Source organism: Hyperolius riggenbachi, chromosome 3 (assembly GCF_040937935.1).
Source record: "Hyperolius riggenbachi isolate aHypRig1 chromosome 3, aHypRig1.pri, whole genome shotgun sequence".
Taxonomy (NCBI): Eukaryota; Metazoa; Chordata; class Amphibia; order Anura; family Hyperoliidae; genus Hyperolius; species Hyperolius riggenbachi.
This window is the reverse complement of record NC_090648.1, coordinates 377960493-377974152: the sequence shown is the minus strand read 5'-3', so window position 1 is coordinate 377974152 and position 13660 is coordinate 377960493. Positions and strand designations below refer to the sequence as shown.

General features: G+C 44.7%; 1 protein-coding gene across 2 annotated transcripts in view; it reads right to left on the bottom strand.

Annotated features, from left to right (window-relative positions):
- BCL2L13 (BCL2 like 13) overlaps positions 1 to 13660 on the bottom strand; it is a 138933-nt gene that overhangs the window by 100280 nt on the left and 24993 nt on the right. For both annotated transcript variants that reach the window (XM_068277268.1, XM_068277269.1), the window contains exon 2: positions 5486 to 5652. In XM_068277268.1, coding sequence (XP_068133369.1) covers positions 5486 to 5606 — 121 coding nt within the window. In that variant the 5' untranslated portion in view covers positions 5607 to 5652. The remainder of the gene's footprint in view (positions 1 to 5485; positions 5653 to 13660) is intronic.

Sequence of the window (13660 nt, the reverse complement as noted above, 5' to 3'; positions counted from 1 at the left end):
CAAATAGTTTTTCACATCACTGTATATTTAGCTTGCAGGCTAAATAAACCTACACTAGAAGACCTATAAAGAGCAGTGGAAACTGCTTGAATATAAACACAAATTAATGAAGCTAAACCCAAAAACATGGTTATAGAAAGGATATCATTGCACAACCAGATAAAGCTTCAAAATTCATTGACTGCGCAGGAAGATACATTTAAAAATATAAGCAGAACTGAGAAACTAAGAGACATCTTTTCAATGTCAGCCTGTTTTCTTGGAACAAAAGAGGCTTCAAAACAAATTAAATAGCCAATTTTGAACCTGACTTGTTTCAACTTCAAAATACTGTGTTAAGTTACATGTGGTAATCAAGACTTCAAACAATGTACAAGGTTGTAGAGCAATAGGTTTTAAACATTGGCCTGTTGCGCCATAAAATTAGGCCCGCCACTGGTGTCAGTGATCATTATATTTGGCAATTGGCCACACTCGTGCTTTGCCTCCCTTGGGACTTTTAGAAGATGGATGAGAGAATGGGAGTGAGCTGCCGAGCGCAGGTTTTCAGGCAGGCTTGTGATACTCCGTCAGGACCTGGGGCTTTTCTAGTGTTTAACTTTAGCAGGTTACACAGGACATCAGCCTCGTACACCACTGGAGGGGGCGAGTTTGGACCAAGGACATCCGAGGCAGAGGTTGGGGCAGGTGGCTGTGGGAGACCTGCAGGTGCTGCCTGGTTCTCAAATCTGCAGAAGTCACTGAGATTCTCCACTAGCTCAGTGCTGAGGGGAAGGGTTATAGTTGGCGGCGGCCTTAAACCCTGTCCACACAGCTCGTAAGTCCTTTGAGGCGAAGTTCTGTTCCAGCTTTTCCGCATAGCTCTTGGTGGTATTTAGTTCTCTGCTTAGGTTGTTTCTTGCCCTCTTGTAGTCCTCCCAGTTACCAGACTTGTGTGCTGCCTCTTAGCTTCTGCGTAGTTGGCGTATTTTTTTTTTTTTTTTTTTTTTTTTTTTTGAGAACCACAGTTTGTCGTTTGGATAGAGTTTGAAGGTTTTCGTTGCTATACAGTGGTCCTCGCAGAAGCTAATGTATGAGGTTACGTTGTCTACCCACTCATCCAAGTTTGGCGATTCCAGAGCCTTCCAGTCAGTGCAAAGCAACTGGTAGAAGAGATCAGCAGCACCACGTAGATGTATTCAAGCTCTTTATTGCATAAAGATAGCGCCCAGGGACAGCGACAGACGCTGTTTTGGAGACAAGCTCCTTCCTCAAGCTGTATAGGCTCACTCAAAAGAGATAAACACAAAGGCATTTATATACAGTTTCAATGGGGTCACATGGACCAATCAGATAACATCACAATACAAAAAAGCATGAATATCCAATCACAGGGCAAAGCATAATGAGAGGACCTGATGGGGAACAGATATGTAAATCAGCAGCCGTTATCACAGCATGATTTAAAAAAAGTGTCATATCCCTAATGGCCAATCAGCACTTACCAAGTCAGGAGGACCTGATGGGAAACTACAGCACTGTCAAAACGCTCCTCCCAATCTCCCAGGGGGCAATGCGAGAAGCGTACTGCCGAAAAACGGAACGAATGACGTCATCCGTTTCCATGCATAAAAGCGTCCTAGCAATGCGTAAAAACGTACGCGCAAGATTCTCAACAGCATCCATGCGTAAAAGCCTCCTAGCAATGCGTAGAAACGTACGCGTAAGATTCTTAACAGCATCCATGCGTAACAGCGTCCAAACAACACGTAAAAACGTACGCATAAAGTCAAATGCGGAACCATATGAAATAGCCGCTATGCCGAGCACAAAAATATGCAAACTGACGCGTAAAACGCATATAATGCAGAACATGCTGACAAAGTCAGCACCGTAAATCATCAAATGATGACCAAAAGCAAAAAATGCTAGTGCTGTGGTAAAGTAAGGCTGAGTGTGCCATAATAGATAACCACCCTTATAGATAGATCGTTGTATTAGATGTAAAGAATACAATAACAATAAAGAGACCCACACATCAAAAAGCAGCAACCCCCAGAATACTCAAAGTGTAGCCCACAAGGGAAACACACATAGCTGGACTCGGCAGTCAGCACACCACCAACGCGGCATAGCAGACCGCACAAAAACATGTAAGGGCACAATATATCAATGAATCTTACACTCAATTAGAATATAAAAGTTTAAATGCAAAAAGAAAGGTCATAATCCCGGTTGAGAAGGCCCCTTCCCAGGGTACCCAACCTACTGATCCAACCCGCCTAAGTAATTCCTTTTCCCTGTTTCCTCTAAAATGAACAGGAACCCCATCTATGACTTGCACACGGAGCTGTGGTATAGAGTGGCGGAACTGGGTGAAATGGGCCGAGACAGATTGAGACATATTCTTGGTACTAATGGCCGATATGCGCTCGGCATTGCGGCTATTTCATATGGTTCCGCATTTGACTTTATGCGTACGTTTTTACGCGTTGTTCGGACGCTGTTACGCATGGATGCTGTTCAGAATCTTACGCGTACGTTTTTACGCATTGCTAGGAGGCTTTTACGCATGGATGCTGTTGAGAATCTTGCGCGTACGTTTTTTTACGCATTGCTAGGACGCTTTTACGCATGGAAACGGATGACGTCATGACGTCATTCGTTCCGTTTTTCGGCAGTACGCTTCTCGCATTGCCCTCTGGGAGATTGGGAGGAGCGTTATGACAGTGCTGTGGTTTCCCATCAGGTCCTCCTGACTTGGTAAGTGCTGATTGGCCATTAGGGATATGACACTTTTTAAATCATGCTGTGATAACGGCTGCTGATTTACATATCTGTTCCCCATCAGGTCCTCTCATTATGCTTTGCCCTGTGATTGGATATTCATGCTTTTTTGTATTGTGATGTTATCTGATTGGTCCATGTGACCCTATTGAAACTGTATATAAATGCCTTTATGTTTGTTATCTCTTGAGTGAGCCTATACAGCTTGAGGACGCGTCTGTCGCTGTCCCTGGGCGCTATCTTTATGCAATAAAGAGCTTGAATACATCTACGTGGTGCTGCTGATCTCTTCTACCTATGCTTTGGGAGCTGCTGGACTACAGCGCCATATCAGCTTAGCACACGGATACCCTCACCAGGGTGCCTATCGACTGTGGTGTAACAGTCAAAGCAACTGGTATTATTTTAAAAGAGAAAATCCATACCCTTCTCAGTTTAGGTTCCCTTTATGAACAATTATACACATTCTGCATGCAAATTTATGCAGCTTGAAAATGGGCAATCAAATTTCAACGTGAATGGTCCCTTTTCAAGCTGATCTGATAAATCTAGGTTCTTGGTGAGGACCACAGATGGTAGGGTCAGAGTTCAGTGTTAGCAGGATGGATCCATTGATCCAGCTTACCTTGTGTCAGCAGTTTAGGCTGGTGTTGGTTTGGATGAGGCACAGAGATATTTGTAGCATGGATGTGCAGCTGATTAATCTGCTGAAATTGTGTGGCGTAATCACGCGAGCATGGTGCAGAATCCCAAAGGAATGTTTCCGCGCCAGGTGTCCCCCCTCAAGTACATGCCGCTGTCCATAGAGTTATCAGACATTGGGGCCAATCACTACACTTAGTAGCAGTGACCTATCAGATGTCAGTGGGTGTCGTTCTTTTAACTATGAAGAAACCATGTCCACTGACATGTGAAAGGTCTCTGCTACTGAGTGCAGGGTTATCATTGGCACCAGGTAAAGTGAACCTGTAGTGAGAAAAAGTGCCCCTGGGGCGGTACTTACCTTGGTAGGGGGAAGTCTCTGGATCTTAAAGTAACTTCCCTATCCTCCTCAGCAGAGGGAATCCAGCTCTAGTTCCCCCGAAAATCTCCTCATCTGTGTGCACCCATAACGGCTCTCCGATCGGGCTTCAGCGGAAATAGCCAAGCCCGGACTAGATCGGGCTTGGCTATTTCCGCTGGAGTCCGATCGAGTCCGCTCTACTGCGCACATGCGAGCTGTAGAGCGGACCCGATCAGGCTCGGCTATTCCCGCAAGAGCACAAGCAGATAGAGCCTAGTGCATCTGCGCAGGCAGGCAACTGTAAATATTATTGCTGCTATTGGCTCGGGGGTCCCAGAGGTGGAACAAGCTGCCTGAGGAGGACAGGGAAGCCTCATTAGGATCCAGAGGCTTTCCCCACCTGAGGCAAGTACCCCCCTGGGGGCACTTTCTTTCCCTACAGGTTTACTTTAAAGTTAGCCAGCAGACACACTCAGGTCAAATGGGTGGTTAGTACATAAATGATAGAGTGCCATCATTCTCCACCACTGGAAGCTTCCACAAATGGGGCAATCAAGAGTGCACTCCAAGCCTGTTCTCCCAGGCTTATGTCCACACTCATTTCTCAGCCAGCGTTGCCAAACTCCCTGTGCTCGGCGCAGACGTTCAGAACAACACTTGTGCAAAACTCTCCAGGCTGTGTGCTGCTGTGTGCCCCTTACCCATGTGGCTGGAAGCAGAGTTTGCTGACACTGTGTTGGCTGATGATCATGGAAAGCTGCTGCTGAGACTGATTCGTTCCAGACGCTGAGCTGCCCTGAAAAGCACTTTTCAATCTATTAGCACGGTTTTACTAATTTTGACGCAATTTTAATGTAAGTCAATGGGAGCGTTTTTAAAAAACTAACAGTACTGACGGATCGAAAAGCACTTAGCAGCTTCCCCAACAACTGCTTTAGCTCATCTCCCCCCAGCGTTATAATCCTTCCCCATATGGCTCGGACACTATGCTCAGGGACACTGCAGTAACACCGGTCACACTGTCGGGTGACGCAACTGCAGCTCGTACCGACAGCCTGTACACTGGACCTTCAGTGTCCTACCTCTGCAGGCATTGCTGGGGCAGCAGTTTCAGAGACTTAGCAGCTGCCCCCAGCAATGCCTGCAGAGATGGATCACTGAAGGTCCCCTGCAGTTACGTCACCTGTCAGTCTGACTAGTAGCTGCCGTAGTGTCCCCAAGCGCAGCTTCAGCATGCTATATAGAAGGATTAGAAGGCTCCGTTCACAGTGAGATATTCCTTTTCCTGTATAATAGGAACACAACGCAACATAATGACAAAGTTGTAACACACGTTACTGCGGTGTTGCATCGCATAAAGTACAGTGAAGCATACAGCCCAATGGAAAGCATGCCTCACCGTCTTGGTCAATTCACTCATTTAGCAGTAACACTGTGTGTAGTGTGTGACCATACTGTAGCACTCTCGCCACATTGTGAATATCGCATAGGTGGTGCACTGCAGTAAGCAGCGTTACAAAGTGGGCAAACACCGTAACGCACAACTGAATGGGACCTTAAGTTGGGGAGATGCATCAACGTAGCTGTGTAGGAAGCTGCTAATGACCCCTTACAGTGTGTTAGTTTGGTCTGTTGACACAACATATTACACTCATCATATTACACTCTGCAGGGACTGCTCACACAGTTTGAAAGCGGAATTATATAATCTCTTACCAGGTGTTGATGTAGGGGGTTCCTGCCTTGCCACCTCCTGCAAGGAGAACCCCAAGTAGCTGAGTACCACATACTTTGTTTCATAATGGAACCCAACAGGCACTGATGAAGTTGACGCCATGGAGAGCGTGGAGAAAGACAGAGGGGTGTGCGGGAGCGCAGAGGTCCTGCAAGAAAACAACAATCATTATTGGACAGGAAGTGAGGCTAATCCAACAGCTTGTGCAGTACTCAGGGGTTGAATAGCTCAATGCCCTTCATTAAGTGATATATCACTTTTCAAGTACTTGGTCAGGAGCTGGTTTGACAGCCACCACCTGCAGCACATACGGTGCATTAAAAGTTGAAGCTGTGATCATCTTATCCAGCTCTGTCTGTGCCAAACTTCCTAACTTGCAGTCTGAACAGCATGAAGACGCAGAGAAAAGCTGCAGCTCTGCTTGCAGAACCTCCCTCAGCTGAGCTGCTTCACATTACATGGCTAAAATTTACAATAGCATTTTTAGCTGCAGAAGGGCTGTTGGAAATAAAAAAAAAGGCAACATTTGAGCAATGAAATTAGTTACATTGTATCACAACTGATGAGGTGTGAACAGTACAAAGACTAATCACACCACGTCATTGTGCGTTAAAGATAGTCCATTGCAATGCACTGCAACCTGTCAGTGTGAAAGTATGGTACCCTAAAAGGCTTAAGCTAATTCCACATTACAAGGTGGTCTGGGCATGAATGGTCACAGCAAATCAGTGTCTACCTTTGAGATTGTGTTGTCAGATTTAACACATGCTATTTATGACACGTCTGTTCTCTGCAGTGTACAGAAAAGTCACGCAGCATCTGGAATTTTAGTTCCATTATTGCAGTGGACATGTTCACAACGGACGGATCATTTAGGTAACATAGTGTTCGTCGACCTGTTCATTTGCCATTGTTTGGGAAAGCAGTTCGCCCGTTGTGTGCAATGTGAACCTAGCCTTACTTCCCACATTGAGACATTTTTTGTATGGAGGGGACCTGGGTAAGTAAGCACTGATCTACGGTCCCCACAGCCAGAACTACGGAACCAGTACTTAAATATGCATAGTGTTCTGTAGCTTGTGCTCTCCTCTTTCATTCGATGCATGAATCACGCACCGTTCTATACCAAATAGTTTTGGTTCGATTTCAATTTAAAAATCGTGGCCGCCAACTTGGCTATGTTATAACTTCCGGGTCACCTCTGTCCAGAGGAGTAATTCTCTCTGTTAGAGAAGTGCATCACTGAATGAAGCAGGAATAAAGCAGGAAGAGAAAGTGACACACATGGCCATTGAACAAGTGAAGGAAGCAGGAAGAGGAAGTTACATGCATGGCCATTGAAAGAGGCTCCTCCAGAGGGGTCATAGCACGACTTTGTATGAAGTCGTCTGGCCCCATTCATTTTATAGCGGCAATACCAGGGGGAATTTGGATAAAACATGTGGCTGGTAAGTGTGCTGACACACTCAATTGTTTGTGGATATGCTTAAAGGCATACACATGAGAGGTGCTCGGAGTCCCTTTAAGCTTCTGGTGTCTCTTCCTGTAGTCCTGACTGACCCAAACTAGCAGAAGGTAAAATATTAAAATGTCAATCCCATTTTTGTAGAACACACAAGACCACAGAAAAAGTCAGTGGAATTAAAATAATTATATGATCCAGGCTGCCGGAGTGAAGGTCACTACTATGGGGCAGATCAGACCTCACCTTCCTATCAAAAGGAAGAGCTACAGGGTGGTAAGACTTAGGGGGCATTGCTGAACTAGTCAGCACTAGCCCAAAAGAAATTGAATTTGTTTTACAGTTAAAAAACGGGCTTTAAAGTATCTAGACACCTTTAATAAAAACAACTTTTTTATGCTTTAACTATAACGTACAAAATTGAATGAACAAGCATATCTGAAAACCGTGCAGTTTAATGAACAGAAATATAATTGGATTGTGATACGCTGTTTCTGCAGAATACTGAAGTCAGCATCCGCTGAACAGCCGGTAATTCTTGTGCACAGACGGCTTGTAAAAGAACCTGTTGCACCATTACGCCCGCAGCAAAGTCTCGGCTTTCACACCCCTCTCTGTGACAGAAGTGAAAGAATTCTGAGTTGTTCCCCTCCTGTCCTCGTTAGTCAGCAGAACCCACAGAGGACTCGACCTTCAGCAACTATCAGATTTAATGACCGCCTGACACACTCATATCTAGGTTCATGGTACTGTTGCAAAATACAGCACACTACTTGCTATAAAAAAAAAAAAACAAAAAAAAAAAAAACAAAAAAAACCACACACACACACACACACACACACACACACACACACACACACACACACACACACACACACACTTATATATATATATATTAAAAAGCCAGCCATCTAAAAAGAGTGATGCAACACTTTTTGTAAATTATATTATCTTTCTATGCATTGCTTGTACAGAGCCAGAGCCCTTGTTACTCTTTTGAACACCTGACCTATCCATTAGCTGACAGCATGCTATTTGACTTTGCCATTCATCAATAAGAATAAAATCTATGCTGTACCAGAAAAACTGCGTTGCATTAAAATACAAAACAATGCACAGGACAGTATTATGAACACTGTCTTTTATGCAGATTTAAGACAGCAGAAATTGTATTAACACTACAGCAACATCACACTGGCTAATTGTAAAATGTCAAGTTCAAGCTACATACTGGAGTGCCTATCTGTCTGGATCATGCGCCCTTCTGCAGTCTACACCCCCTCTACAGGACACAAAAAGGGACAGTAAATGCTGTCAGCCATGCCCCTCCCACATATCACCACAACCAGCTATATCACCTCCTACTAAGAAGAGCACTAAGAGCATGTGGGAGGGCAACTAGCAGTGTAGGCCAACAGCCAAAATCTGAAATGGAGGGGAAGCCATTTCCTAGAAGTTCATTATCGGATGACTTCAAAAAGTAAAAAGGAAAAAAAGGGAGGGGGGTATTTAGAAAAGGCTATTTAAAGTCCTACTTCCGTGTTATATGCCTCTTATGGAACTTTGAAATGCATTCAGCTTAAAATCCTAAAAAAAAATAAAAAAAATGTATTCGTAAAATAAAAAAGAAAGCCATTTGCTCCAACAATTCAAACATCCTCTTGACTGACTACAGTCTGCTTGCACAGTCAGTCTGAAACAATCCCCCATTAGTCACATGGCCACAAAGAGGGGGGGGGGGGGATCATTTATGATAAAACCACTGTAAAGCGCATGCGTCTGGCGGATCGATTGGGCTAAACACCAGCTGAGAGCATTGTTCTCCCCACTTACTATGCCCGCCGTGTGATGTCACTTCAGTGTCGCTCCATTGGCCCCCCCCTCCAGTGCAGCAGCAGAACACGTCGCTAGTTTGCAGTGTCGGCCCAGCAATATCATCCAAGGGATTATGTCCCGATCCTTGCCTTTCTGGTTTAAGGTGCCCATTAATGATAAAGACTTACCAAATCTATATAGTGGAAGGACAAATTGAGTAAATATTTTTTAAACACATGCTGGTACTTTAAAGAGACTAACAACATTTTCAGCCTTATTTCTTCTATCCTATAAGTTCCTATACCTGTTCTAATGTGGTCTGTCTTATTGCAGCCTTTCCTAGTTGCACAGTGGCTGTTTTCTCTCGTTATATAATCTTTCCTTTGTCAGATTTGTCGACTCAGGCAGGAATGTGCTGCTCTGCTGTGATAGGTAGAAGTTATACACACCCTCTCCAGGCTCTGTATGAGTCACAGACTGAGCTTCTCTCAGCCTATCACATGCTGGTTAGCAGCCATGTTTTTTGTTTGTAAATACTGCCTAAAACTGGCAATAACAAGCCAGGATTGCAGCAGGGAGTGGCAAAAACAGCAAAGAGGGGCCCAGGAGAACATAATGAATAGAATGGTATGCTTTTTATTTTATAGTACAGATTCTCTTTAAGTAGTCCCTCATAGAAGTGGTAAGATTGTACAATCCAAATGATTTCACCGATGTGCACCTTTTCAGCTGTGGCAGGCAGTTTACACAGATATGGGTGCACTCTACATTTCTCTTATGTTAAAACAGTAGCTATGAAGGTGTTCCAGCACAACATTCAGCTGAAGCTGCTCTCCACCCAATGATGTGCTGGGTTCTCTTCAGCCAATAGGAGAACAGATACAGCAATGAGGAGATGACTGAGACCACAAGCCATCTATAAAAGGCAGCAATCAATACATTTATTTCATTACGTCCAATAAGTATTGCATTATACTCTGGCCTACCATCACTCATGGTGCTGGTGAAAGGGTACCTGTCAGGATTCATGACTCTTGTAAATGGAGCGAAATTAGAAGCCTCTACAAATTCTTAAAAGCAATGTTCAGTTACTGAAAAGCAGTGCGAATAATAATACCTGCCAATTAAAAGACAACCGAACTGAGAGGAATATGGAGGCTGCCATGTTTATCGCCATTTAAAGGGAACCTAAACTGAGAGGGATATGGATGTTTTCTTTTAAACAATACCAGTTGCCTGACTCTCCTACTGATCAATTTGCTTCAGTAGTATCTGGATCTCACACCTGAAACAGGCATGCAGCTAATCCAGTCTGACTTCAGTCAGAGCACCTGATCTGCATGCTTGTTGAGGGGCTGTGGCTAAAAGTATTAGAGACACAGGATCAGCAGGAGAGTCAGGCAGCTGGTATTATTTTAAAAGGAAAACTCCACATCCTTCTCAGTTTAGGTTCCCTTTAAGCAATACCAGTTGCCTGGCTATCCTGCTTATTTTTCCCCCCTCCCTCCCAGCCCCCACCGGCCTATCAGGGCAATCCTCTCTCATAGGCAGCAGCCTATGAGAGGGGATCGAGATCAGAGCCTCTCCAGGGCACAGCAGAGTGACACGGCTGTCCTCAGCACAGCGCTGCTGTAGATCGCAGTGCTGTACAATGTAAATAGACGGCCTTCTCCTAGCAGCGATAACTGCTGGTAGACTGATGACGGAGCAGTGCTCCGTCACTCAAGTGGGGATGCTCACGCGATCCCCTGTAAAACCCCGCCCCAGGACTTGGCACCTTTCGCCATTATGCAGTCCTGGGGCTGCCACCTTCCCGACGCCCATCGGTGTTAGGCTGTTGGGAAGGGGATAAATAATAAGGTCTTCTTACCCGGGGCTTCCCCCAGGCCCTGGCAGCCTATGTATCCCTCGCCGCAGCTCTGCTCCTAGCCGGTGGCCCGGGGTCCCCTCCGTTGCAGATGCAGAGTTCGCCAGGTCGGCATCTTCTGCACATGCGCGTGGCCGCACCACTTGTGATCGTGGAGCTGTGGTGAGGGACAGATAGGCTGCCAGAGGCTGGAGGAAGCCTCAGGTAAGTAGATTTTTTTTTTTTTTTTCCTGCTCGCATCTTCCTTTAAAATTAGGGGTCAGGAACCTTTTTGTCTGAGAGAGCCATGAATGCCACATATTTTAAAATGTAATTCTGTGAGAGCCATACAATATGTTTCAAACTGGGACAGTAGGGCTCACGTCTCTTTTGCCACGGTAAAGTGTATACAGTTGATCCGCCGGGCAGTGGAAGTGTCATACACGTCTTCAGCTTCTCTTGGGCTTCAGCAACATCAGCAATTTCCCCTGAGAACCAGACAGGAGAAATACTGACTTAGCTTGTACAATTAGCTAGCTGACTTGGGGGTTGATTCACTTTGTAGGACAAGATCCCCGCACTTTGGCCCAATAGGCTGCCTGTCAAGTGACAGACGGGGGATCTCGTTCTACAAAGTCACTGGACCTGCTAGAGTCCAGAGTGGGACAATTGGAGCAGCTGTTCCTTTTTGGGGTAGCACAAGTAAGTTAGTAGTGCATGCTACAGCACTAGTGTGCACTACTTTGAAAATGTTACTTGCGCTGCCATACTAAGCAGCACTGCTTGAGCAGTGCAGCTTAGTGAATCAACCCCTATTGATTTGTCTGTGAGACAGATATAGCCATCAAAAGGTTCCCTACCCCTGCTTTAAATCAACTCCAGGCATTTTATCTGCTTAACTAAAACTGACATAACGATTGACTTGCCCACATCTGTACATTAAATACTTTGAGTCAATTGTCCAATTATAGCACTTTTGAGCCCCTGAAATGAAGGGATTGTGTGTATATATTTGTTGCCTCACGTTTTTATGCAATTGTTCACCCCACTGGATCAAAATTGATAGTCTGCACTTCAACTGCATCCGAGTTGTGTTGAATTCATTGTGGTAATGTACAGAACCAAAATTAGAGAACACAGTTGTCTCTGCCTAAATATTTATAGGCCTAACTGTTTAATCAAATGTAAATCCATTTTGATGGATTTTAGGGACTCCAGCATGTCTCCCTGCTCTACCCAGGTGCCTGCAGTAATCTCCAGCTGCCAGGATCCCCACAGCACCGCTTTTCTTCCTGGGACCTGGCGGCCAATCAACAAATTTGTGTTCTAGTCTTTTATGCATATGCAGAATGTCTACCAGGCTTTTATTCTAACATATTTTGGTGAGTTATGACTTAAGAATTGGAGTTCTAAAATTCTTGGGGAAAAAAAAAAAAAATGTAACGCTTTTAACTCCTAATTCCAGACAGAAAAGCACCGCCAGGACCATTTAATGTTGTATGGTTTCATATGAATGATATAATCTTATGCTGTGTGTGATTTCCCGCACGATCCGGGGCTCTAATCGGTCGATCGGGTCTCGATCGATACAGCAGTCGATTTACTCATGTTAAGTGTGCAAAATGTATCCATCGAAATCTGGTCGAACATGTTGGAAATATTCGATTGACCGGGAAATCGCAACGTGTATACCCAGCATTACACAGACCCAGTATCCCAGAGCAAAAATATAAGAACCATTGACTTTTTTTTTTCCTCCTTCCATTTATCATCTGTACTCAGGATACCTGAAGAACGTGTTGCAACTGCATCACACCCCCCACAATCTTAGATCAAAAAGATGTAATACCTTGGTCACCCCCCCCCAGAGTCAAAACCTTTGGAGACAGAGCCTTCTGTCATGCTTCCCCTACACTCCCTGCCAAACCCAATCAGGACAGCTCCATCCCCAGAAGCATTTAAGTCGAAACTTAAAACCCACCTCTTCAGTCTGGCATGTATGAACACCTGACTATTTCCTCTGTAACAGTCCAGCCCGCAATCCTGTATTTGAGTCCTATGGGAGAAAAGCGCTTTACAAAATGCTATTGTATTCTCTGCCAGGTAAGTTTTTTTTGGTAATTTCTTATCATTGAGGGTTATGCTATAGGCCAGCCTTTCTCAACCTTTTTACCCTGAAGGAACCCTGAAAATACCTTTTGGATCTCAAGGAACCCCCGCAAACAATTTTAGGATCTCGAGGAACATTTATCCAGCATTTATTTTGCAGGAGGCATGGTCTATAAAAGTAGGTAAGGCTGTTTATTTCCTTATTTCCCAACCCCCCGCCCCCCCCCCACCCCACCCATTAGGCTGCCACGCATTATACTGCCTCCCTATCTTTTTATTAATGTGCTCATTATTATTCTCACTCCCAATTTAGTGCTTCTTTACAGTACTCCCTATTATACATGTGCATTATTATACTTTCCCCATGATGGGGGAAAATGCCAAGGAACCCTTGCAGTGTACGCAAGGAACCCTGGTTGAGAAAGCCTGCTATAGACTGATTAGGTCCCAACTAGAGAGAAACTCACACGTGCATAGCTAAATGGTTAACACTTTCAGGCAGAAGAAGAAGAAAAGTAACCCAGCCTAGTTATTGTATGCTTGGCACTGTACATACACTTGTCTATCTTTATGTTATAGGTCACCTTGGGTACCCTTTAAGCAAGACCGGGTGGCCTGTGGAAAAATCACAAGGTAGACCTAAATGACCTGAGATGAGAAGGTCCGGTAGCCACTCGGTCCCCTGTACCAACATAGCTGTCAACTGAGAATATCTACTTCTAAAGTGCAAAACTCTGACCTGCTCTAAAGCATTCACTAACAGTGGTATATAATTTCTGGATGGCCTGACATGCAGTGCTTATAGTAGCGCCACATGTAGCCTGGGAACATGGAACTGGTTGTATAGTACAGAGAAGTCAGGCGGAAAATGGTTTCAAAGAAAATGAGCAATGGATTTAGCTTCTGTCTGCAGAAAAAGCTGC